Source organism: Euprymna scolopes, chromosome 6, assembly GCF_053919585.1.
Source record: "Euprymna scolopes isolate OS-2025 chromosome 6, ASM5391958v1, whole genome shotgun sequence".
Taxonomy (NCBI): Eukaryota; Metazoa; Mollusca; class Cephalopoda; order Sepiida; family Sepiolidae; genus Euprymna; species Euprymna scolopes.
In genome coordinates, this window is record NC_136487.1 from 103050551 (window position 1) to 103077842 (window position 27292).

A 27292-nucleotide genomic window follows, 5' to 3' on the forward strand; every position below is an offset into this window, starting at 1 on the left:
CCCCAGGGACTCTTTTAGGGCTAATAAAAACACTCCATTTTTGGGACTATTTTACTATATTTATCCAAAATATTCAGTAGTTTTGCATGATGCTGAACTCAAATTTAAATATGTTAAGGCCCTGGGGATTTTGGGGGCTAAATGGAGTGGGGGGGGGGGGCAAATGCTGAAATTAGTCATTTTTTTTATGCCGCAATTCACTGTGCACTCATGGGGGACCATGCATGCTACATTTGTTTTAAATAATTTCTGCTAGGTAAGATTATATTTTATTTACTTCTTTATTGTTACATGTGGTCAATAAATATTTGTGTGTATGTGTTATGTGTGTATGTGTACATTTGTATATATGCATATATACATCAGGGGGTTAGGTTATCTGTATACCGAAAACCAACTTTCACCACAATTCCAATAGACAATATCTAAATTTCAACTCTAATCATCCATGTAATGTCAAGAAAAAAAAATCGCCCATTGCCTACATCAAAAAAGGTAATATCAAATAAGAGAAATATATATTAAGAGACAGATACCCTCCATCGAAACAATTATCTAAAGAGCATGACCTCAGCTCCAAGAAATCTGGGCCAAATACCAAAGTACACCACCCAAAAACTCACTACAGTTTGTATACCATATCCAATCTGTCTTCACTAAGTTTCCAGACATTTTCGTAGAGGCATTTCAAATTATCATAAATTCTTGAAAATTCAATATCTTATTGCTATACATCTTATAAGATGACTGGCCAATTTTTATGATTTCAGGTTCAAATAAACAGCTACAGCAGGAATTGGAATACACCCTACTACAGTCTGATTGTTACAGCTGGTGAATTTCAAAAATGCAATCTGGACATGAGGAGATTTTAGAAGAACACTATGCAATAAAATTTGGTTTTAAACTTGGACAAAATTCCACAGAAATGTATGTAATACTTCAGACTGTTTTGAACCATCTTTTTGAGTGGTATAAGAGATTCAGAGAAGGCAGGAAATCTGTGAAGGATGATAATAGGTGTGGGAGGAGTAAGGATGTCAGAACACCAGAGTTGATTGGCCAAATAAAGAATTTCATGGATAAGGACCATCGTGTGTCTATAAAGACAATAAATGCACAGTTTGATGTCAGTGGGGGAACTGTATACACATTATTCACGAGGAACTATGATGTATATGATGTATACTGCATATATATATATATATATATATATATATATATATATATATATATATATATATATATGCAATATACATCATAGTTCCTCGATATATATATATATAATTTGCTATAAGGCCATGCATGATGCATGTGAGCAAATAAATAATCAAACAACTGGACAGAGATTAAGGCTTTATTATTATATATATAAATGTGTGTGTGTGTGTGTGTGTGTGTGTGTGTGTGCGCGTGTTAAACAGATCGTTTGGTTCGGACTAATAGGTGAAAAGTTGGCCTGAACAGGAGTTTTGTGGGACTTAAAGTGGTTGACATAGCCAGCTTTTGACAAAAGCACTCGTTCACAAGTGTTACATTTCCAGCTCTGTGTTTCATGGTTAAGTCTACCTCTGGTTTGACGAGACATGTGATTGTTCATAGAAATCTCCCCCTCAACCTCAAAGTGAACTCGATGGAAATTGCTCAATTTGTATGTCACATCTGTTTCAAGATGTGCAAATCTGTGGATGGCATAGACGACAAGATTGGGAGAACTCAATGTGATGGCGATCATCTGGAAAGATGCAGCAATCATCATATATATATATATATATATATATATATATATATATTAATTTTATTTATACAAACATTAATGGCTACATATGTGCATACATGTTTCTGTAATCCCCCAACGTGGGTGATTACAGAAACATGTATATATATGTAGCCATTAATGTTTGTATAAATAAAATTAATATACCTGCTCTGTTCACTCATTGAGCACTATTTTGGTAGACACATGTTGTTTCATTTGATGTACTTCTAGGAAACTAAACTCTACTGGCTATATATATATATATATATATATATATATATATATATATATATATATATATATATATATATAAATACTAACTGTACCAGGCCATCCGTTGCTGTGGCACTCCCAAAACAAAGATGGCAGAAATAGACACAGTTTATGGAACGACAGAAGCTACCAAGCATGAAACAAAACACAAAACCATATAGAAACATTGGATTTCATAAAAACTATCCAAGTTTGAACATCAGTGTTAATACATTTAGTATATTAGTTAAAAAAAAATTCATTTATAGAAAATGTAAACAAATAAAATTTTCTTTAATTTTTTTATTGTTTTGTGTATGTAATATGTTTGGTTTCAAGAAATTGTTTTGGTTTTGCCACTACCTATGTTATCAAAACAATAAAGAGTTCTCCTGTAGGAGAGGTCTCTCTGAACTACTTTCACTTTTTCTCGCTCACATGCTTCTATTCTGAATTCATAGCAATGGACTGACATCACTGGACTTTTTTTTCTACCAAATCGGTTTTTAATGTTTTATTTTTATGTTTAACCTATTCCAAATCGATATGCACAGTAATGATAATTAGATTAAAACAAAAATCTTATTTTGAATTATTTAATCAAGTAAAAATTCCATTTTTTACTTGATTACTAAATTTAAAAAGTCAATCTAGCAAATTACAGTATCTTACAACTTAATTTCCAATGTTCGATTTCCAATGGCAGCCTGTTCAAACACATATTTTTAGCATCCTCTGCTCTGTTGCTGTGCTGCTTGCTGCTGGAAATGGTGGCTTGAGAACTGCTGGGGACTGAGGGCCGTTTCTTATTTTTGTGCATCATAGTCTTGGGGTTTTCTCATACTTGCTATGCTTGGCCTGCGGGTTTGGTGAGGGTATTTAACCCATACCTGGAGGAGTTTGCTAGATGGTCATTAGCACTTGGTACTCATCTGTCCTTAAATAGGTTTTGTTTTTAGTCTTGTTGGGTCTCAAGCCACCCTTCTCATCAAGCAAGCTTGATGAGGGGTGCCAATTTAGTCACCAATAACCCAACCATGGACAGGAAGTACTGGTTTGCATGTTAATAGTAGCATTCTCATAAATGACCTGACAACATGATGATATCTTTCACGCATTATTTTACAAATGAATAAATGTAGAAACTGGACGAAGACAAAATCCAACAGGTTAACATTAAAAGTGGCTGGATTTGCGGGGGACATTGAACATTGCAATACATGGGGTCACTGTCTACTGATGTTAGAGTCACCAGATTAGAGAATTAACTACAGAAGATCAAATTTGATGTATTTGAAACCAGTTGCAAGGGTGAAGGATGTCTTATTCTTAACAGCGGACACGTCCTACAACAGGGTTGGTTTTGTGGTCGACAAGAATATTGCAGGAAACATCACAAACTTCAATGGTGTTTCAGACGGAGCAGCACAGCTTACTATCAGGATCAACAAGGGATACTTCATTAACAACATCCAGGTTTACCTTCCAACAACAGGCCATACTGATGAAGAGGTGGAGATGGTTTATGGAGATGTCAATAAACTTCTTTTTAGTAGCAAAGTCAGTCATACCATCCTTATGGGGGATTTCAATGCCAAGGTTGGAATAGGAAATATTGAATCAAGTACTGGTCCATATGGTTATGCAACAAGGAACAGCAGAGGTAACACCCTCGTTAATTTTGCAGAACACCACCAGTTAAAGATCATGGACATGCTCTTCAAACAGACGCTGAACTTGGATATCCCCTAATGGCACTACAAAGAATGAAATTGACTTCTTCCTTACCAACAGGCCACACATTGTGATTGACGTTTCTGCCATAAACAGAGAGTGACCACCGAATGAATATCTCTTACCATAGACACCAAGCTAGAGAGGACAAAGCTTATCAAGCGACACAAGAAACCAAACACCCAGGGTCTAGCAGATGTTATCACAGTTCCAGCTGCTACTATCCAACAGTTATGAGACGCTAGCAGTATCAGAAGATCCAAACACTGACTACAACAAAGTGATATCAGAGATCAGCTGGGCTGCACTGGAAACAGCTGGTCAATACAAACCACAGAAACCACAAACTGTCTACAATTACAAAACAGCTGAGAGAGAAACGAAAACAAATGAAAAGAAGTCGTACAAATTGAATACTTTAAGACGTAGAATGGCAATAGAAATTTCAAACTTCAATTAACAACAAATATTACAAACCCTTGAATAAACAAAAACATTAAGTCCATCAAAAAAAGGCGGCGTCTTGACTGAAACAACATCACCTACCTCGAAGAAGATGGCACTCATCTATGACGTAGACAGAATTGTTTCAAAGTGCAAGGAGTTCTATGCTAACCTCTATGCCGCCAGATAACCAGGATAACCTCCAACCCTTCATGCACTGAATAAATCTGAGGAATATCCTCCACCCATCCTCCCATTGGAAGTGAGAGCAGCTATTAAGCGACTGAAGTCAGGCAAGGCTGCAGGAGAGGATGAGGTTACTGCAGAAGTACTACAGAGCAGTGGTGACCCTATTGTTGAGATGTTTACAAAACTGTTTAATAAGTGCCTCTCCAGAGGAAAAGTTCCAGATAAATGGAAGAATGCATCAGTGGTCATCATTCATAAGAAAGGAGACATTGCAGATATTAAGAACTATCGGCGAATCAGCCTTCTGCCAGTGACATACAAGGTATTCTTGCTAAGACGTATGCTAGGGATGCTAGACATTCTTCAACTATGAGAACAAGCAGGTTTCAGAACAGGTTACTCCACCAATGACGATATCCAGACTGTCAGTTAACTGCAAGAGAAGCCAATGAATACAAGACCCCACTGTGCTTTGCCTTTGTGAATTACAAAAAGGCTTTTGTCTCTATAGAGTTTGATCCACTGTTCACTGCCCTTGTGAAGCAAGGAGTTGACTCTGCATACATCACCTTGCTGAAAGACCTGTACAGTGGGGCTACCTCTACTTTAAAGCTCCATCGTGACAGCAACAAGATCAAGCTGGAAATAAGAGCAAGACAAGGTGACAACATCTTGCCAAAACTCTTCAGTCTTTCTCCAGGATGCGATAATCAGTCGGATTAAGTGGGAGAGTAAAGGAGTCAACATTAATGGCAAACACCTGTTGTTGAAAAATGAGTGGAAGTCATTTAATAAAAATGTGTGGACACATACCTCATCACCGGAGCCTGCGACATCCAGAAAGGTTTTAAAAATTACTATGAACACATTTTGTTTGACGAAATACTAAGACGCACACAATGTGTGTGTATTTTATTTACAACATGGAGAACCGAAGAGTTACAATAAAAGGGGAGAGAATCCCCACAGTAAAAGGGTTTTGGAAAGGGGCAGATAACCCTATAGCAATTGAATATATATCAACACTCCTCCTCAATTGCTGACAGTCTGCATTATAGTTTATGGAGTCCCAAAAGTTCCCTGAGCCTTACAAACTGTGTGCTTCCAAGTCCTTTAGTTAGCAGGTCGGCTACCATCTCTTTACTTGGACAGTATTCGAGCTTAACAGTTTCCCGCTCGACCAGTTCTCGAACATAGTGGAACTTTATGTCCACATGTTTGGCCCTTCCATGATACTGTGGACTCCTTGCCATGCATATGGTTGACTGGTTGTCCTCATATATAAGGGTTGGTGTTACTGGAGATCCTAGCAAGGCACTTTGAAGATTCTGCATCCAAACAGCCTCCTGTGCTGTACTTGCCAATGCCATGTACTCAGCTTCGGCTGTTGATAGAGCAACACAGGTTTGCCTTTTGCTTCTCCAGCTGACTTCCGTACCACTCAGCTTAAAAACATATCCAGATGTTGATCTGCGATCATCCAAATTACCAGCCCAGTCAGCATCGGAGTACTCCAGGAGATTGGTGGCTTTCTTCTTGTCATAAAGTAAACCATATCCTTGTGTACCGTTTAAGTACCGGAGGATATGTTTCACAGCCTTCCAGTGTTCCATTGTAGGTTGAGAGCAGAATCTCTAAACATTTCCAACGGCATGAGCAATATCCGGTAGGCTCCCAACTGCAGACTGATACAACTCTTTGTTGAGCAGTTTACTTGTTTCCGTTGCCTTCGTCAATTTTGTTCCGGGATCAGTTGGAGTAGACACAGGTTTGGAATTCTCCATCTGGAACTTTCTCAAGACATCTGCTGTGTATGTAGGCTGTCCAATCCATATTTTTCCTGCTTCGGGATAAATAATCTTCACACCCAAAAAATGGTGTAGTTTTCCCAAATCTTTTATTTTGAAAATCTTTGATATCGCTTTCATGAAATCTTCAATAAGACTTGTGGATTTACATGCCACAATGATGTCATCAACATAAACAGCTGTTATGAAAATGTCTCCTCCTGAAGATTTTATGTAGATGCAGGGATCACTTTCCAACTGTTCGAAGTCCATCTTCTTCAGCTGACCATGCAGTGCATCATTCCAACATCTTGGGGACTACTTCAAGCCATAAATACTTCGCTTCAATTTACAGACAAGATGTTCCTTGCCTTTAACTTTGAAACCCTCTGGCTGCCTCATGTAGATTTCCTCCTTCAGCTCTCCATTCAGGAAAGCAGTGGCTATGTCCAATTGATGCAGCTTCAGATCATGCTGTGCTACTAGTGCAATAACTGTTCGCACCGATTCAAATCTCACAACTGGACAAAAAATCTCGTCATAATCGATTCCTTGCTTCTGAAGAAAACCTTGAGCTACATGTCGAGCTTTATAGTGTTCCATATTACCATCAGCATCGTATTTTCACTTGAACACCCACTTGCTACCAATAGTTTTTCATCCACTGGGCAATTCCGTCAGGTCCCATACTGTATTAGAATGTAAGGAAGAAATTTCGTTATTCATTGCCTTCAACCATTCATTCTTTTCAGGACCAGAAAATGCTTCCTTCACGGTCAATGAGTCATTTAAGTTATGAGCCATGTAAACCCATTCGCCATACGGATCTGGGGTTTTCTTTAGCCTTGATGATCTTCGGGGTCCTGTTAGCTCTTGTGGGTTGTCTTCATCATCGGAGCTATCTTGGTGTCCAATTTCTACCAGAGATAGATTTACAATTTCTTCTTTCTCCTGTTCAGCTATTGAACCTGATTCATTGAAGATGACATCTCTGCTATGGAACACTCTGGATTTTCTGGTATCAAAGAGTCGATACCCTTTTATAGCAATCCCGTAACCAAGGAATTTGCACTTCTTTGCTTTTGAGTCCATTTTGAATCTTTCATCCTTCGGTACATGGACAAAAGCATCACATCCAAAAATGCGTAGGTGTTTCACATTAGGCTTACGTCCCTTCAGCACTTCATATGGTGTCATACCTTCTACTGCATTTGTTGGGCTCCGATTTCTAATATACGAAGCCGTTGATAATGCCTCAGCCCAAAATTTCTTAGGCAGCTTAGAATCCGATAGCATCGAACCATCTCCACCAATGTTCGGTTCATCCTCTCTGCAACACCATTTTGTTCTGGCGTTTTTGGAACAGTATACTCGTGCTTAATCCTCTCCTTCTTCAGGTAGTTTTCAAATTCTTTTGAAGTATACTCTCCTCCATTGTCGGTTCGTAAAACCTTTATATTTTTACCAGTGAACTTTTCCACCATAGTTTTCCATTCACTGAATTTTGGGGGGGACATCTCGTTTGTTTTTGAGCACATATATCCACACAAATCTGGATTTGTCATCAATGAACGTGACAAAATATTCGGCACCACCAAGCGATTTTGCCTCTATCCTTCCGCAAACATCGCTATGCACAATTTCAAGAAGCTGAGTTGCTCGCTTTCCTCCAGATTTTGGAAACGACGAACGATGATGTTTTCCATCCAAGCAAGGCTCACAAAACTTAATTTCTTTGTTTATATTATAGTCAAGGCCAGTAACTATTTGGTTCTTTACTAGTTTTTGCAAGTTCTTTTCTCCAAGGTGACCAAAGCGTCTATGACAAATCTCCTCCTTTGTGTTACCATCTAAACAGGAGTTTGCTGCATGGGTTGATTCATTTATATCAGAACAGTTTAAATAATAAAGGTTCCCAATTTTGGAACTTGTAGCCACCACCTTTTGCTTGTTATCTAAAAATTGACAATTTGAGTCACTGAAGATACAGGTTTTTTCCAGATTTAGTGGCTCTGGACACACTCAAAAGATTGTAGGACAATTTAGAAACATATAAGGTCTCATACAACCTGCATTTCTGGTGTTTCCCGTCCGGTACACCCACTTTTAGCTCTATTGTTCCTGTTCCTATTGCCTCAACTGAGAATCCATCACCAAGGGTTATTTCCTCAGCTACATCCAATTTTCGAAAGTTAGAAAATTTTTCAATATCACTACACATATGACATGTGGCTCCAGAGTCCACAATCCAGTCACTCCTTTTTCCATTAGACAATAATGCATGATGTGTAAAAAGTCCAATACACTCACCCTCACCAGAGTCGCTGGAGTTGTCCTGTATTTTCTTAGTAAAGAAAATTTTCTTTCTTGGAGGGTTCGACTTAACATTCTTTGTTTCAAGTAAACGGCAATCACGTTTAATATGTCCATTTTTTCCACAGTGAAAACATTTAGGTCCCCGTTTGTTGACATGATGTTTTGATGTCATGGCTTTCAATTCCGTACTGTTAATTTCCCTCTCTTTAATTTTGCTTTCTTCATGCAACAAGCATTCAGTCACTAACACCCATTTAGGAAAGTCCTGACTTGCTTCAAGTGCTGTTACCAACATATTATAATCGTCTGGGAGAGTAGCCAGAAGGTGAACAACTCTATCCTCCTCGTCAATGGAATCGCCAATGACAGCCAATTCGTCAAATAATTCCATCATAGTCTTTATGTGTTCATGGACAGAGTCGCCGTCTTTTAATCTAAGGGAGTATAATTTTCTTCTCAGCGCTAGTTTATTTGCCCATGTTTTCTTTTGAAATTGGTCTGCCAATTTCTTCCACACAACTGCAGGGTCGTCAGGGTCTCCAATTAAATACAGTAGTGAGGTTTCTACTGAGAGCACAATAGTCGCTAAAGCCCGGTCTCTTCTCGATAAATATTTCACGTGGGATGCTGGCTCATTTCGTTTGTCCGGAACAATTTCTGTTTCATTAACTATATTCCATAGTCCATCCTTAATTAATGCCATTTTGCATTGGACCTTCCAGGTATTATAGTTTGAACCATTTAGTGGAACCAAGTTGCTTAGTTTTGTTTCCATTGTTATTTAACTTAAAAGAAAAAAACAATACAAAACTTTGACGACAAGAAAAAAAAATCCAAGATGGCGAAAAATTACCACACGTGTTTGCTTCACTATTATTTTCAAGACGTTATCACGTAGACTGGGCCCATAACCAATGTTGAAAATGAGTGGAAGTCATTTAATAATAATAGTCTGCGACATCCAGAAAGGTTTTAAAAATTACTATGAACACATTTTGTTTGACGAAATACTTAGACGCACACAATGTGTGTGTATTTTATTTACAACATGGAGAACCGAAGAGTTACAATAAAAAGGGAGAGAATCCCCACAGTAAAAGGGTTTTGGAAAGGGGCAGATAACCCTATAGCAATTGAATATATATCAACACCTGTCACATCTCATTTTCGCTGATGGCACACTCTCCTCAGGAACTAAATGACATTCTAAACGACATCTACTCTAAGAAAAAACCGGTTGGCCTCAACATGCATCTTGGGAAGACTAAGGTGATGTTAAACAGCAGGCTGCTAAGTCCCCAATAATGGTTAATGTTAGGTTATCCCTGAGATAAAGAGAAGACATTAGGATGGGCAGCTTTTGGGAAAGTGGAGAATATCATGAGAAGCCGAAAAGCAATTATGTCAATCAAAGAGAAGATCTTCAATGAATATGTACTATCTGTGATGATCTACTTGTAGTGAAAGATGAGCCCTGACAACTCGCCAAAGTAAAACCTTGGCTGTAGCAGAAATGAAGATGGAGAGGATAATGTTAGGCATTACTCTACAAGACAGAAAGACAAACATCTGGATCCACTAACAAACAAGAGTTATTAATATCAATACTGCCATCAAAATATCCAAACACAGATGGGCAGGGTATGTAGCCAGACAACATGACAACAGGTGGTCCATCAGGACAATGGAATGGACACCTCGTGAACATAAGATGCCAAAGGGAAGACCAAGAACAAGATATATGAACGACCTGATACAGCACATGGGTCCCACATGGCAGCGAATAGCTCGGGACAGAGTTAGATGGCTAAAGTCCAGGGAGGGGTTCCTCATTGAGTGATAAAACCCTTGTTGATGTTGATAAACAATTTAATAATAAAAAAAATAACATAAAAACTGAATTTAACTTGAAAATACTATGAAAAAATAGCCTTTTAAATTTCAACTAATATAAATTATTGTACAGTATAAATAATTAAATTAAAACAAAAATTTTTTTTTCTTATTTCAAATTATTTAATTAAGTAAAAATTCCATTTTTTACTTTATTACTAAATTTAAAAAGCTATTTTTTTTTTGTAGTATTTCCAAGCTTATTTATTTCATGCCATATGTTATATCTCCTCTTTTTGGTTTTTATACAAAAAGTAAATTTCACATTGTATAAAGATTATTATTTAGTCTCCCCTATGTCAAGGCCTGAGGTTTGGGGGAAATATGTGTGTGTGTGTGTGTGTATAAAATGAATCTCTTGGTTTGTTTGTAATCAATAAACTAAAAAACTACAAACCTGTTTGCCTTCACATTTTGTGACAGTGTTTTTAGCTAATCCAAGTGTGTTTTTATATATTTAAAACAAAAAAATATTAAAATATTTAAAAAAAAACATTTTTTTTCGAAATTGTTTGTTCTCAGCAATAGTCGTCCATTTTATATAGTTATAAACGCTGGTATAGGGAGAGCACTGATTGGCTGAATCCCAAAAGCAGGAAACGTGAAATTTATCACTTCATCATCCCACACCAGGATCGTTATTTTCCACATGAGGAAGATTAAAGAGAATTGCACAGATATGACATGTTTTAAACTAGTGCACGAAGTTCTGATGTCACCAAATGGAACTGAAGAAAGACTGATGATCATTATTTCAGCAAACAAAAGTTTTTTTCAAAAAAAGATTAATGGACTGATATACATGAGTCGAACCTCAAGTGCCAAAAAGACACCAGCTACAATGTTGAATGTGCCATACATGCAGATTTTTTATTTAAGAATTTTTGATAACTGCATCATGCATTTCTTCAAATAAAAAAAAGGCCACAAAGGCCAAAAGTCTTTTTAAAGAAACAGCTAAATTCAAGACGTTAACCAGAAGGGACTTTTCCAGGGCATTGATCATGGAGAAGAAATTGGAAGTAAACATGCAGAACTTTAACAAAACCATTTCTGTTTTAATCATTGTTCGAACATGTAATGCATGCTGCAGTTATCAAAAATTTTTGAATAAAAAAAAAAAGTGTGGCCATAAATGTTTTTCGAGCCCCCATTTCCAAATAGGCATTGGCTACAATATTGCACGTCCCATCAATGCTGTTTCTAAATGGATTTTGCCATACTGTTTTTTTTTCAAATTTTGATAACTGCATTTTTTTTTTGTTTTGTTTTTTGACACATTTTGTCCTTTTTTTTTAGAATTTTGCACTTTTTTGTATTTAAGCACTTATGTTACTATGCTGAAAAATATAGTTATTGCTTTTGTTTTCATTTTTCTTGATATATATATATATATATTTTTTATATCAGGTAAAAAAAAAAAAATTGCTCCCAGAAGGTGCGTTTTGAGTTGACACCTATAAAAGTCGACTTTGTTGGAGTTGGCACTAATATAAAAATTTACCTATTTATATAAAATAATCCGAAAAGCACAAAATTCAATCGAAAAAAAAACAAAAAAAAAAACAACTAAGTCCATGAAAATTGGCCTAAAAACGTTGAGAGTAGACATTAACCAGAAGGGTTTTTCCAAAGCATTGATCATGGAACAGAAATTGGAAGTAAACAAAGATGTGCAGACCTTTAACAAAACCATTTCTGTTTTGATCATTGTTCGAACATGTAATGCATTCTGCAGTTATCAAAAATTCTTGAAAAAAAAATGTGGTAAAATCCATTTAGAAACAACATGGATTGCATGTTCAGCATCGTAACTGGTTCCTATTTGGCAATGGGGGTCTGATTCATGTACATCAGTTGATTAATGTTTTTCTTTTTACTGCAAATTATGAGGTTAAAGTACAGTATTTTTCTTTCTTCAAGACTACTTTTTCTTTTTTTTTAAAAAAAAAATTTAGAAGTAAACATGTTTTTTGGTATCATACACTTTTCCCACCATGCTATTTGTAAAATGTTTTTTCAGATTAAATTCACACTTCACATATCTTTCTTTTAATTTTTTTTTATTAAATTGTTAGGTGGAAGCACAGATTAGTTACAAAACACCCTCCCCCCTATCTTAGGAATGGCTTTCAAAATAATAATGTTATTATTTCAGCACGATGGCAAAAGTGCACAAGTACTTTTTTTTGTAAATATAAGTTGTTTTTATAAAAGAAAATATGAATGCTTTTTTATTAAAACCGTAAATTGTTAGGTGAACTTACAGAAAAAATTTTCCAAGAAAATTTACAGTACACATTCATTTTGGTATCATGCTGAAATAATATCGTTATTATTTTTTCAGCCATTCTTACCATGGGGAGGGGAGGGTGTTTTGTAACTACTCTGTACTTCCAACTAACAATTTATTAAAAAAAAAGATTTTGTGAAATTTAAATTTAACTTGGAAAAACTATTTAAAAATACCAAAAAATACATAAACACCAAATTTACAAATTATTTTTTGTCAACAAATGTTAAAAAATAAAAATAAAACTACCCTCCCTCACTCAAATACTAATAAAAAGCTTACATTTTCTATGCATAAAACAACAAAAAAAACTTGATTTAGCGTTTCAACATTTGAACAATGCTCAACTTAATCTGGTGATTGCTAGTCATGCCCGAGCAATGATTGACAGAAACTCCCGAGGATCCGGGTCAAATTCTGCAAGAGTACCATTTTTTTTCAATTTTCTCTTTTTTCAATTTTTGGAGCGGATTATTCGCGATTGCTATACTAAGAATATAAGAAAGATGCATTTTCTCTTTTAATATATAATATATTTATATATTTTTAATTATTAGTGTATCTGTTTGTCTATCTATCTATCTAACTGGTGAAGTAAACAAGAGATGTGAAGCTATGTTTTAATACGTTATCAAAACATATCAAAACATGTCAAACTCGGTGACCTGGTCAAGTTTGCACCAGAAGTTATCTGAACAGCTGACTGGTAGGATATGTCATCTGTCATGTGTTCCAGTTTGCTGGAGCAAAGTGTTGAGTTGGATTGAAGATGTCAAAGGAAGAAGATGGTCTAAAAGACGTCTCCTTGCGAGGGCAGAGAGGTCTCAGATGTGAGACGTAGAACTAACCCCAAGCCAAGATCGTCCATCACTCCTCTGCTATGACGACTACCTGGGAGAAATAATGAAATATATAGATAAAAATATACAACATCTTGGTAAGTCTTTGTTTACACAGAATCCCTTTCCCCAAGATGGCTGAAGATCTTTCAGAGAAACAATAGCAGAACAGGTATGTCATATGTATATATGTTTATGTAATTATGCTGATACGCATGCATTAACACCTAGATGATATTAATCACAGGCCATAAAACAGACTGTTATGTATATATATATATATATATAAGAAAACATATGGCCCAAATAATGTAGAACCAACAGGCATTTTAGTGACACATTCAAACACCACGATTCAAACAAGTATATACACATCATAAACCCAAATAGGTCACAAAGATAAGTATATACATAAAATATATACTTTTTGGGGTTATACAGATATTGCCCCTTTTTTTGGTATGGGTATAATACAACAGATGGATATGAAATGTTAAAAATTAAGCAACTTTGAGCTATGAATGTTTAATTTTACACACCTTGCCATGGTAAACTATTAGTAGCAATTTTAGCTGACTAAAAACAAAATCGAAAGTATGCTACAGGTCCAAATATCCTATATATCAAATGTCAACTTTGTAGACCAAATATTCAGAGAGAAGTTTGGTAGAGATTTTTCACACAAATACACTGCCAAAGTCATATATATGTAAATTATGCCTCCATGAAAAATTTTCTATCCTGTACTTTAAAGAACCTCAAAATCTATTAAACTGTAGGCGGGAAATAGCAAACAACTGTGTTCACAAAATAAAACTTACCCTAGGATAGCGATACCAAATAGCTTTAAAACTAACAATAACAATAGAAAACAAACAAATAAATAAATTAAATAAACATGAATATACATAAACGATCACACACATGTATATATATATATATATATATATATATATATATATGTATATATGTATATATATGTGCATTATTGTGTACACATAGGTATATTTATATGTATAAAAAAAAAAAAAAAGGAGAACGGCCACCTAAAACCACTAACCTAGCTCTAAAACAGATCCTTTGTTTGATAAAATGCATGCCCATTGGCTGATAGGAAGGGGCGCGGTGGATACTAGAAAGCTGATTGGCCAACTAGAAATCCTCAACATATATAAAAACAAGAAGCAACGACAGAATTCGCGCATAAGCCTGACGAATCCTATAGTTGGATGAAACGCAGAATATTCAGTGTAGCTTAATCGCCATATATATTTTATAAATTACTAACTAGCTCTACCTACGTATTGAGCACTTTTGAAGTAAATACTTTTACGCATAAATCTATACTTTCGTATATTAAATTTATGTGAATAAATGAAGTAGTTATATATATATATATATATATAGTCTTGGAAGTTCTTTAACCTTTAGAACTATAAAAAAAAACTTATTTAATTTTTATATTTCATATTTTTTTATCATTCGTTGGAAAACTATTTGGTCATTAAGTCATTTAATCACCTGCAATCACTGCATCAACTTGCTTTCTCGAATTCACAATAGTCCTAATGTTAATTTAAAGGATCATCAGATGTTTAACATGAAACACCGTTTCGAGAATTTAAAAACAAAACAGTATATTAAATCATGGCTCCCTAGCAGTGTTGATCAAACATCACCTCCCTTAATCACAGGAACAAAAAGTCTTCCAGATATTGGATCTAGTTACCTGCTCATGATTAATTTTGCAAAACTATTCATGTTACAAAAAAATGCCTTCTTTACCTGTGAGATTTGTTCCTGTCTCCAAATTCAAAATGGATATTTTTTTATTTACCAGTATTATATTCATGATTTGGATATAGATATATATAAAAGCATTTCTATGTGTGTTATATTTCCGTTAAAGTATAAGTTTCTATGGCACGTGATTTTGCACACGTTCCTTTTCCTTTTTAAAAGGGCTGAGTTTTTTTTTTTTGTTCAACATTTTGTTACTAACAGTTCTTGCATTTACTGCTGCTACCTGCTATTTGCTCTTACGTTTATTATTGGCTGTGAAATTAGTTCGGTAAAGCCTAGTAAAGAGGTTTTGCTCTATGATAAAATACCACAATTTACCAAACTAATTTTTTTATTTTCCTCATGGAGAAGATAATTCGCCTGGATAAATTTGATGTTTCCTCGGCAAACCCTCAGGCCAACAAACTTTGGAAATTATGATTCCACAACTTTAATTACTACTTATGAACTATTGCTTCGTTAAACCCAATAAGCTAGAAGTTCTCTATTTAAACATTGGTCCCTCTGTTGCTAATGTTATCGAAGGTTGCTCTGGTTTTGAACATGCCGTGGAATTATTGAAAGGCGTTTACGACAAGTCTCCAGGCGTTATTCATGCTAGAATCTGCTTTCCACGCGTTTGCAACAAGAAAGTGAGTCTGTCAACCAATACCTTCAGGCCTTGAATCGACTTGCCGCTGACTGTTGTTTTAAAGATGTAACGGCCACCATTTACAGGGATGGATCTGTCCGTGATGCATTCATTCGTGGTCTCCGGTCCTCATTGATACATGCTAGGCTCCTTGAAACAGACACTCTAACTCTCACAGAAGCTACTCAATGTGCTAGGGCTTTAGAACAAGCTCACTGTCGCGCAGAATCGTATGCCTCTCAGATTGGAGCAGTCGCTGTTACTTCTACTACGGGAACTAAAAGTGTGCTGACTGATTCTGTCGAGGAGGCCACTTGTATTTCTAAAAATTCTGTTCCAACTGATTCTCGAATGGAGTTTGACTCTGTACAGTTCTCTGCTGCCCTTCCTGTTTGTGGATGACCGCCGCCTTTGCCCTGCCCACGATAAGGTATGTCGAAGCTGTGGTAAACTTGGGCATTTTTTTAAAGTTTGCCTGCATTGTCAAAACAATGAGACTGCCCACCTTAAAACGGAACTCTGTAATTTCTATGACATCATCCGCCGTTTCCCTTAAACTGTCTGAATATTGCACCGAGAACATTTTCTTCAATGGTTGCAAATATAAAGGGATTGACCTTAGTGTGCTTCCTGACTCCTGTATGGACATTATACTCGGAGTGCCGTTTTTGAAACTACACTGGGGCATTACTATTTCTTTTGGTAGATCTCAGGATGCCTTAAAAATCTGCGCGCTAACCAAGATGTGCCCCTGTAAAATTGTTCTGAAACCTGACCCCTGATTGCAGACTCATTGCTACAAAATCCTGAAACTACCGTGCGGAGGATGCCCGATTTATTGAAAAGGAAATTTTTCAACTGCTTAAGGACAACGTCATTGAAACTAGCTATTCACCGTGGCATGCTCAAATTGTCGTAACTTCGTCGCCTAACAGAAAGAAACGACTGGTGGTTGATTTTTCCCAAACTATTAATCATTTCACCCTACTTGACGCGTACCCTTTGCCTCGGATTGAGGATCTCGTAAACCAAATTGCCCAGTATCATATTTTTGTACGATTGATTTGTCTAAGGCTTAATACCAAATTGAAATTTGTCCTAAAGATCGGCTCTACATGGCTTTTCAAGCTGGAAATCGTTTGTATCAATTCAAACGAATACTCATGGGTGTCACTAATGAGGTTTCTGCCTTTCAACGATTTATGAATTCCTTTATTTCTGAAAATAAGTTATTCGGAACTTTTTCTTACATTGATGATATTACCATTTGCGGTAAAACTCAAGAAGAGCATGACGCTAACTTGGAACATTTCTTAAAAGCTGCCTCAACATACAACCTCGAAATAAACCAAGTAAAATCAAAGTTTTCACTTCGCTCTATCAATTTGCTTGAATACCAAATCTGTGACGGAACTATCCAACCTGATCCTGAGCGTTTGAAACCCCTATTGCAAATGCCTCCTTCTTCGGATTCAAATTCGTTAAAAAAGATGCTTTGGTATGTTTTCTTACTACGCGAAATAGATACCTAAGTATTCACACAAAATTCGTCCCCTGGTTGAAAATAAACAATTTCCCATGCCGCCTATAGTTGTGAAATATTTCGAGAAACTTAAGAAAGACGTTGCCGAATCATCTGTAAAGGTTATCGATGACGAACTACCAATTACTATCGAAACTGATGCCTCAGAAAAGGCTATCGGAGGCACCCTCCTACAGGCTGATAGGCCTGTAGCGTTCTTTTCCTGCTCACTAAACCCATCTGAAATACAACTACACATAGTTGAAAAAGAGACTTACGCGATAGTTGAATGTGTCCAAAAATGGAGGGACCTCATTGCTGGGAAGCACTTCACTATCGTAACAAGCTGTATCTTTTATGTATAAGCCAGCTAACCGAGAAAAAAATTAAAAACGATAAAATCATTTGGTGGAAAAATGGAGCTTCTCCAATTCTCGTATGATATAAAACACTGTCCCGGAAGTAAAAACATCATTGCTGATGCTTTATCGAGAGTGTATGGTGCCGCTGCTTCCTCCTGGGAGGAGCTAAGGGCATACACAGTTCATTAATACACCCTGATGTACAGCGTTTTTAAAACTCAATATTATTGGCCCTGGAATCTACACAGTTACCCCTTAGTGTTTGGCAGGACGTTCTACCTGATGTTTTAAATTCTATTCACTCCTTACTAGCACTAGTACGAATGCAACTCCCCACGAACGATTGTTCAAATTTGAAAGGCACTCTTTTACCAGTACTGCCTTACCTATTTGGCTCTGCAAACCTAGGGGAGGTACTATTGAAACGGTTTGGCAACAGGAGCAAGTACGACCCAATCATCGAGGTAGTGGAACTCCTCGAGGCCAACCCTACGCATGCGAGAATACGGCATAATGATGGCCGGGAGGATTCAGTGGCGCTAAGACATTTGGCTCGTTTTCAGCGCTCTGATAAACCTCAGGGTCCTGCTGAGAATACTTGACTCGCCCTTGCAAATGCAGACCCGGCCCATTTGATTGAAACAAGTTCAGTTGACAATACACCTAATGCAGAAAATATAGAGAATTCGCAGAAACCTGCCAGCCCTTCGAATATTGAACTGCTTCCACGCCGGTCTAGCCGAATCCGTAAACCAGTCCAGCAACTGGACTTATAAATAAAACACATCGCCATTTTCCGAGATAACTCTGTACCTTGAAAAAAAAAAAATCTACACCTTGCAATCTCTTGTTATATTTCCGTTAAAGTAAAAGTTTCTTTGGCACGTGATTTTGCACACGCTCCTTTTCCTTTTTAAAAGGGATGATTTTTTTTTCTTCTTCAACATTTCGTTACTAACAGTTCTTGCATTTACTGCTGCTACCTGCTCTTTACTATTTGCTCTTATGTTTACTATTTGCTCTTATGTTTATTATTTGCTCTTATGTTTCCTATTTGCTCTTATGTTTATTATTTGCTCTTATGTTTACTATTTGCTCTTATGTTTACTATTTGCTCTTACGTTTACTATTTGCTCTTACATTTATTATTTGCTCTTATGTTTCCTATTTGCTCTTATGTTTATTATTTGCTCTTATGTTTACTACTTGCTCTTATGTTTATTATTTGCTCTTATGTTTACTATTTGCTCTTATGTTTATTATTTGCTCTTATGTTTATTATTTGCTCTTATGTTTACTATTTGCTCTTATGTTTATTATTTGCTCTTATGTTTACTATTTGCTCTTATGTTTACTATTTGCTCTTATGTTTATTATTTGCTCTTATGTTTACTACTTGCTCTTATGTTTACTATTTGCTCTTATGTTTCCTATTTGCTCTTATGTTTATTATTTGCTCTTATGTTTACTATTTGCTCTTATGTTTATTATTTGCTCTTATGTTTACTATTTGCTCTTATGTTTACTATTTGCTCTTATGTTTATTATTTGCTCTTATGTTTACTATTTGCTCTTATGTTTATTATTTGCTCTTATGTTTACTATTTGCTCTTATGTTTATTATTTGCTCTTATGTTTACTATTTGCTCTTATGTTTATTTTTTGCTCTTATGTTTACTATTTGCTCTTATGTTTACTATTTGCTCTTATGTTTATTATTTGCTCTTATGTTTACTATTTGCTCTTATCTTTACTATTTGCTCTTATCTTTACTATTTGCTCTTATGTTTACTATTTGCTCTTATGTTTATTATTTGCTCTTATGTTTACTATTTGCTCTTATGTTTATTATTTGCTCTTATGTTTCCTATTTGCTCTTATGTTTATTATTTGCTCTTATGTTTACTATTTGCTCTTATGTTTATTATTTGCTCTTATGTTTACTATTTGCTCTTATGTTTACGATTTGCTCTTATGTTTACTATTTGCTCTTATGTTTACTATTTGCTCTTATGTTTATTATTTGCTCTTATGTTTACTATTTGCTCTTATGTTTACTATTTGCTCTTATGTTTATTATTTGCTCTTATGTTTACTATTTGCTCTTATGTTTATTATTTGCTCTTATGTTTACTATTTGCTCTTATGTTTATTATTTGCTCTTATGTTTACTATTTGCTCTTATGTTTATTTTTTGCTCTTATGTTTACTATTTGCTCTTATGTTTACTATTTGCTCTTATGTTTATTATTTGCTCTTATGTTTACTATTTGCTCTTATCTTTACTATTTGCTCTTATCTTTACTATTTGCTCTTATGTTTACTATTTGCTCTTATGTTTATTATTTGCTCTTATGTTTACTATTTGCTCTTATGTTTATTATTTGTTCTTATGTTTACTATTTGCTCTTATGTTTATTATTTGCTCTTATGTTTCCTATTTGCTCTTATGTTTATTATTTACTCTTATGTTTACTATTTGCTCTTATGTTTATTATTTGCTCTTATGTTTACTATTTGCTCTTATGTTTACTATTTGCTCTTACATTTATTATTTGCTCTTATGTTTACTATTTGCTCTTATGTTTACTATTTGCTGTGAAATTAGTTTGGTAAAGCCTAGTAAAGAGGTTTTGCTCTGTCTTCCATTCTATGATAAAACACCACAATGTGCTAGAACATTTTCATCTTAAATTCTACACAATTATGCAGAATGTAGAAACTATGCATAAATAGAATTCAGCATAATAGTGAAATGAAACCAATCATCTAATAAGAAACCATAAAAATGAATAATTAATTAATTAACACTGGTTTTTCAGTTTTAATTTAAAAGTGAGAGAGTGAATATGCAAGGTAGTTAACCTTAGTTGCTCACATATTCATGACCGAGTATATTAGGAAGTTTGTTTTAATAATTTTTAAATAGAAAAAGTAGTCTTTTAATATCAAGGTCAGAGCAACAAAAATCTCAATGATTAGTTAAATAGTCAAACTCAAGGGTTAAGTTCAATGGATAACTGATTTCTAATCTAATAATATATTTTTAAAGTAAACGATTTTTAAAAAATACCATTTTTTTGTAAGTAGACAAATCCCTTATTATATAAATGGATAATTATTATCTTGGTAATGGAAAGATAATAAAAAAGAAAAATGAGATTTTGACAGGATTTGAAGAATGCGTGAATCATAACTGTTTTAAGTGAATTTTATCATTTTAGTCTCTTGACTACTGAAAATCTTTTAGATAGTGAAGGTCAATATATAATTATGGGCATTTCATGAGGGAAGAATGCTATCTCCTCCATTTAATAGTAAGCATCGACAAGCACATGTGCTCTTTAATGATAGCTTTACTCTTACGAACATAGCATACAAAAGGCTCCTTACAATTTATCGAATCTTTGTACAATGTCATATAGCTTTTCTGCCCAATCACTAACCTGCATATTTATTCATAAAATTAACATGTCCTGCTGCTCTTTGAGAAAAATGGGTTTCATATCAAAAATTGTTTTCAGTCATGTGAGCTTAAATAAATTGCACAACCTACTTTGTAAAAAACAAACCTCACGGATTTTACAAGCACAACATTGAGTATTTCAACTTACCACACAGAAATTGTCCACCTGTTTGAATGGAATTACAGCTGCACCAATGAGAACCATTTTATTTATCACATCAGGTTCTTTGAGACAGGCTCTCAAAGCAATGCAACCTCCCTGGGTAAAAAGAAACAAAAAATGACTCAATGCTATGGAAGAATTAAGTGGAATTTTAAAATTTACTCTAGATGTTTTTTCTAGCACTTAGCCTACCCAAATGCCATTTTCTGATGATGCAATTTTTGGTAAAATATAATTTTATGGAAACTTAAAGTATAAGTATATGCAAGACTGAAGTAGTCAGACCTATCTATCACTCTAACAGAAAATGGAATTAAACATCATTGCCCACTTAAGGTAGAAAGAATATTCTTGATTCTTATAATAATTTACGTTAAATTTTTAACATGTGGTACATTCTTTTTGAAAGTGTTGTGGTCTACTTTAAGGGTTAACAATTATAAAAAGAAAGAGATCTGGGGTTCACTGCGAGCTATTAAACTAAACTGCTTCAAGGTAGAAATGTCTGACATTATATAAACCAGATGAATCCATATTGTTCATGGATATAGGGGTGTTAACTACCCCAGTTATCTTAGGAATAAATTCTCAATACAGAATATGAAAAATGTGTTCAATATTTAGAAATATGAAAAATTATTTTAAAGGTATCAATTCAGTCACTCCAGTAGGATTCCAACCTATATTTTATGAATCCAATCTTTCTCTCTCCAGCTGTGTATAGATAGGGAAAAAAAATTTAAAAAAATATATATAAATGTTTATATCTTTTCCGTATTGATTTTCTATTGGTTGGTGTGTAGGAATACAAAAAAAAAAACAACAAAGAAAACGTTTTTTTCTAAAGCACAAAATTTTCGACCGATTCTTTGGTTTTCTTCAGTTGTGAATGATAGAAGCATGAGTGCAGGATAGGCTGGGCTAACAGCAGGAGAAGAATGGGTATAGCCATTGAGGTTAAGATGTATCTGAAGACGACCATTCCAATATTTTTGATTTGGAATAGTCAGCAACTTATGTGGCCTTTATTCAAAACCAAGTCATTCATAAAATGTTGAAGTGGACACTCATGCACCCCTACATACACACTTACCTATATAAACAAACATGCATGTACACCCATACATTACCACACATGCCTCTACATACACAGAATATGCACACACATGTTTATAGGCATACATACACATGGAGAATGATGAACAGATATAGACAGATAAGTGAAAAGTACTGACGAAAAGTTGGTAATTCCGATTGCAATCATAAATTTATTATGGTTCTAGGTATGGAATGGGGTGAAAAGGTAACATTTTCTTTGCTTGTCTGGATTTTATATATGCCCACCCACTTAACCACTCACACACACAAACACACACACACACACACATAATTCTTTATGGATGTTAACTAAATTGTTTACCACTAACTAAAGTTCGATTGACAATGTCGTAAAATCATGCATAATCTCTTAAAAAGGTAGACATTCCCCAAATAAACGCACATAATTTATCTCTAATAGAAAAAAAAATTTTGTTCTTGGTTAACTGCCCTAACACTTCCCTTCCTAGATGTTTCGGAAAAAGACGCTTATTTTACATTAAATTTATGTATGAAACTAATCCTGCACCTTAAATTCCTAAATAAATTATTTTTTTATAATTATGAGTGTTTATAGGTGATGTTCTTATTAAATTTTTTACAGTTACGTGTAAAACGGTGTTCATGTATTCTCATGATTTTTTCTTTTGTTTCCATTTTTGGTCAATCACAATTATAACTTTTTGTTGCAAAAAAAAAAAATTCGATTTACCATTGGTTAAGCCATTGCATGCAAACAATCTGAAAAACAGTTTCGCATATAAATTTGACATAAAATGATCACTCTTCTGAACCAGACAGTGTTTTAAGAACAGATAATGGATTCTATTTGTTTTTAGTTTAGGAAAATTGGGCAACAGAAAAAAGGGCAACGGAAGAAAGGGTAACAGAAAAACGGCCATTTTGGCCAGCTTGGAAAAAAGGGGAATTATTGAATAAATATCGATGGAAAATAAATTTTAGAACAGTTCTTGTGGGAGATATTGTTTTAATAAGAAAGATTCCATCCCTCACTCCAATTAAAAAAAATATTAATATATTAATCGTTCTGTTTTGTGTTCTCGAACTCGGGAATTTTTCTGTCGAACTCGAGAATCTACACAGAATTTCGGTCGGAGGTTACATCGATGAAAATGTTAACAAAATGTTGTATCTTTTCTGGTGCTACACTTCACCTATTCTCTCCTCGTTCAATGAAGGAAAAATCCTTCTAGACTGAGGCTGTAAAATGTTTTTGACTCCTAATGGGGGTATGTGACGAATGGATTCGCCAATCATTTTTATAATCACCGGTTGTGCTAAACAACCAATGAAAACCTTTCAAAATTATTATAAAAATTGTCGAATTTTGGATTCAATCAGTTCGTCGTTAACTATGCCACAGACCGCATTTGATTCTTGGCCGCCATCTTGGTTACTGCCAATTACTGATCTGAACTACGCCGCCATCTTTGTTCAACATGTCTCAAAACTTAATAGCCATCGTCTTTTTTTTGATGGATCGGAATCTAAATTCGAATTGTGGCAGGTAAAATTTCTGGGATATCTGAGGATTCGAAAATTACATAAAGTGATACAATCTCCAACAGAGAATCCTAACAACCCCAAATTTCTTGAAAACAACACAACTGTTTTTGCAGAACTGATTCAATGTTTAGACGATAGAAGTCTGTCTCTGATTATAAGAGAGACATTGGATGATGGACGGAAAGCATTGAACATATTAAGATAACATAATTTATCAAAAGGGAAACCGAAAATTATATCACTATGTACAGAATTAACGTCTCTGAAACGTAAAGAGGATGAAACTATTACCGACTATGTTATAAGGGCAGAAACAACCGCCAATGCCTTAAAACTCACAGATGAAATAATAAGCGATAGCTTGTTGATATCAATGACCCTCAAGGGTCTTCCAGCCGATTTTAAACCATTTACAACTGTTATAACTCAGAAAGACAAACCCATAAATTTCAGCGAATTTAAAGTGGCCTTGCGCAGTTACGAAGAAACCAATCGTATGCTCGTGGACAATAATAACTCCAGCAATATTATGAAGTTCAAAAATGCTTCTCAGAAGCAGACATCACCAAATTACACACCTCACCCAACGTGTTCCCCAAAAGTAATTTTCCCAAGAAAAAGAATAAAATTATCTGCTATAATTGTGGACGACTCAACCACAAAAGTTTTCAATGTCGATATAAACATAATATAATGTTGATTAATTCAGAAATGGACTCCGTAAAAAACGTTGAGAACTTTGAGGAAGAACATACATTTCTATTCACATGTAACTTTGACAATACCACAAATGGTAAAAATCTCCTTGTAGACTGTGGTGCTACAGCACACATTATCACCAAGGAATCTGATTTTATTAATTTCGATTCAAACTTTAATCCACAAAGTCAAATAAATGATATAGTCTTGAAAAGAGGTGATGCTAAAATATCCCTAAAAAATAATAAAGGCGAAATCTGTAACTGTATTCTAAAAAATGCTCAGTTCATACCTACATTTAAGCAAGACATATTTTCCGTGCAGGCTGCAATTTGGCCAAAACAAGTCAAAATTGATATACCCCAATGGAACTGTATTTGACATTAAAGAAAATGACTGACTATATTATTTAAAAAGTATGGTTCCCTCAAAAACTGCCTGTCATGAATTGGAAACCTGGCATAAAATTCTAGGACGCTGCAATACTAAAAAATTACCAAATGTAATCGAAGGCATGAAAATAAAACCTTCAGATGATCTTCCAAATTGTGATACGTGTGCACAAGGGAAAATGACAAAATATATAAGCCGAACGCCAGACAAAAAAGCTATGAAAATTCTCTCACTTGTGCATTGACTTAGCAGGTCCGATCAGTCCGATGGGGAGAAACAATCTAAGGTACGTTTTGAACTTTATTGATGAATTTTCCAGTTTAATTATAGTTTATTTTCTAAAAAACAAATCCGACACTATTCTTGCCACTAAGAAATATTTAGCTGATATTGCCCCATACGGTTGAGTAAAATGTATTCGCTCAGACAATGGGACTGAATTTACTAGTAAAGACTTTGAGCTTCTATTAATTAATCACTGTATTAAACACGAAAAGTCTGCGCCGTATTCCCCCTTCCAAAATGGCACCGCTGAAAGGGCATGGCAAACCCTTTTTGAGATGACAAGATGCCTACTTATCGAATCGAAATTAGCGCATAGTTTATGGACATACGCTTTAATGGCAGCAGCATATATCAGAAATAGATTGTTCAATAAGAGACTAGGAAAAACGCTGTATGAAGCGTTTTGCGGTGTAAAACCTAAAATGAACAGAATGCATATATTTGGTTCTGATTGTTTTGCATTTATAGAAAACACCAGTAAACTAAATACTAAAAGTGAAAAAGGTATTTTCGTAGGTTACGATAAAAACAGTCTGGCATATTTAATCTACTTTCCAACCCAAAATGTCATAAAAAGGGTTAGATGTGTAAAATTCAATAATACATTAAATTTAAAAAATGGCGATCCAGTGGATGAAAAACGTGAAATATTACCTAGCATCTTAATGGATCACAATGAAAATATTAATAACGACGACAATTACAGTAGAACTACTGACGAAAATATTAAGCAGACACGTCGATACCCAATAAGGGAGCGTAAAAGGCCAGACTTCTTATAAATTGAAAAGATACAAGACTATGCCGTGGATTACTGTTACTTGTTGAACAGCACACCAGGAAGTTATAATGAGGTGATTAATTCAGAAAGTCACCAAGAATGGGAACAAGCTATGATATCCGAATTGAAAGCTTTATCTGAAAATAACACATATGAAATAGTTGCAAAACCAACAGATAAAAATATAATTTCTTCACACTGGGGTTTTTTCCAAAAAAATCACAGCTTCTGGCAGTGAAAATTTTAAAGCAAGATTTGGTGCAAAAGATTTTTCACAAATTTCTGGAGTGGAATATTTTGTAACATTTCAGCAACGACAAATTTAACGACAATTAAAATTTTATTACAACTTGCCACTCAATACAATTTAAAAATACATCAAATGGATGTAAAAAATGCTTATTTAAATGCTCCAATTGACTGTGAAATCTACCTTTACCCTTAGCAGAAAAAAAAACTACCAAAACTACACTGGACAAAATCATAAACCCATAAAATATTAACCATTTTTTATATTCTATTTTTATTTAATTAGCAATAATGCTTGATATTATTTTTCTTGACAAAATATTTCTTTAATTTTAAACAATTTTTTCGATACTTTGTAAATAAACTGCATTCTTGTAGAGGTTACCTAGTGAATTGTCGCAAAGTTTCAAATTTTGTTTTTTTTTATTTTACACAAAAAAATAACATCTTATTTCGGTGTTATTATGATCTATAGAGTTTAGTTTTACTAATAGTTTAAAAACAATAAAGATTTATCATCAGTACAAGCAATGGAAAATTAAGTTTCAAAATATTTTAAAAATCGATTTTGTAATCGGAAATTAAGCAAAAAATTTTCCAATTCTGATACCCGCCAAAAGTTCTGATTTTTCCGATTCCTGATTCTGATTTTTCCGATTCCTGATTCCGATTAATCATCCCAACACTAATACATACACACATATATACATACAGATATATACGTACACACTCGCATGCCGACACATGTAAATGTGCATGCATGTGTGTGGTGTTAAGGTGCTTTTTAGGGAAAGCAGAATAACAATA

At 34.7% G+C, this 27292-nt stretch overlaps 1 protein-coding gene across 4 annotated transcripts in view; it reads right to left on the reverse strand.

Annotated features, from left to right (window-relative positions):
* LOC145277827 (monoglyceride lipase-like) overlaps window positions 1–27292 on the reverse strand; it is a 610056-nt gene that overhangs the window by 172703 nt on the left and 410061 nt on the right. For all 4 annotated transcript variants that reach the window (XM_080129733.1, XM_080129734.1, XM_080129735.1 and 1 more), the window contains one exon: window positions 21439–21549. In XM_080129733.1, the coding sequence (XP_079985859.1) occupies window positions 21439–21549 (111 nt within the window). The remainder of the gene's footprint in view (window positions 1–21438; window positions 21550–27292) is intronic.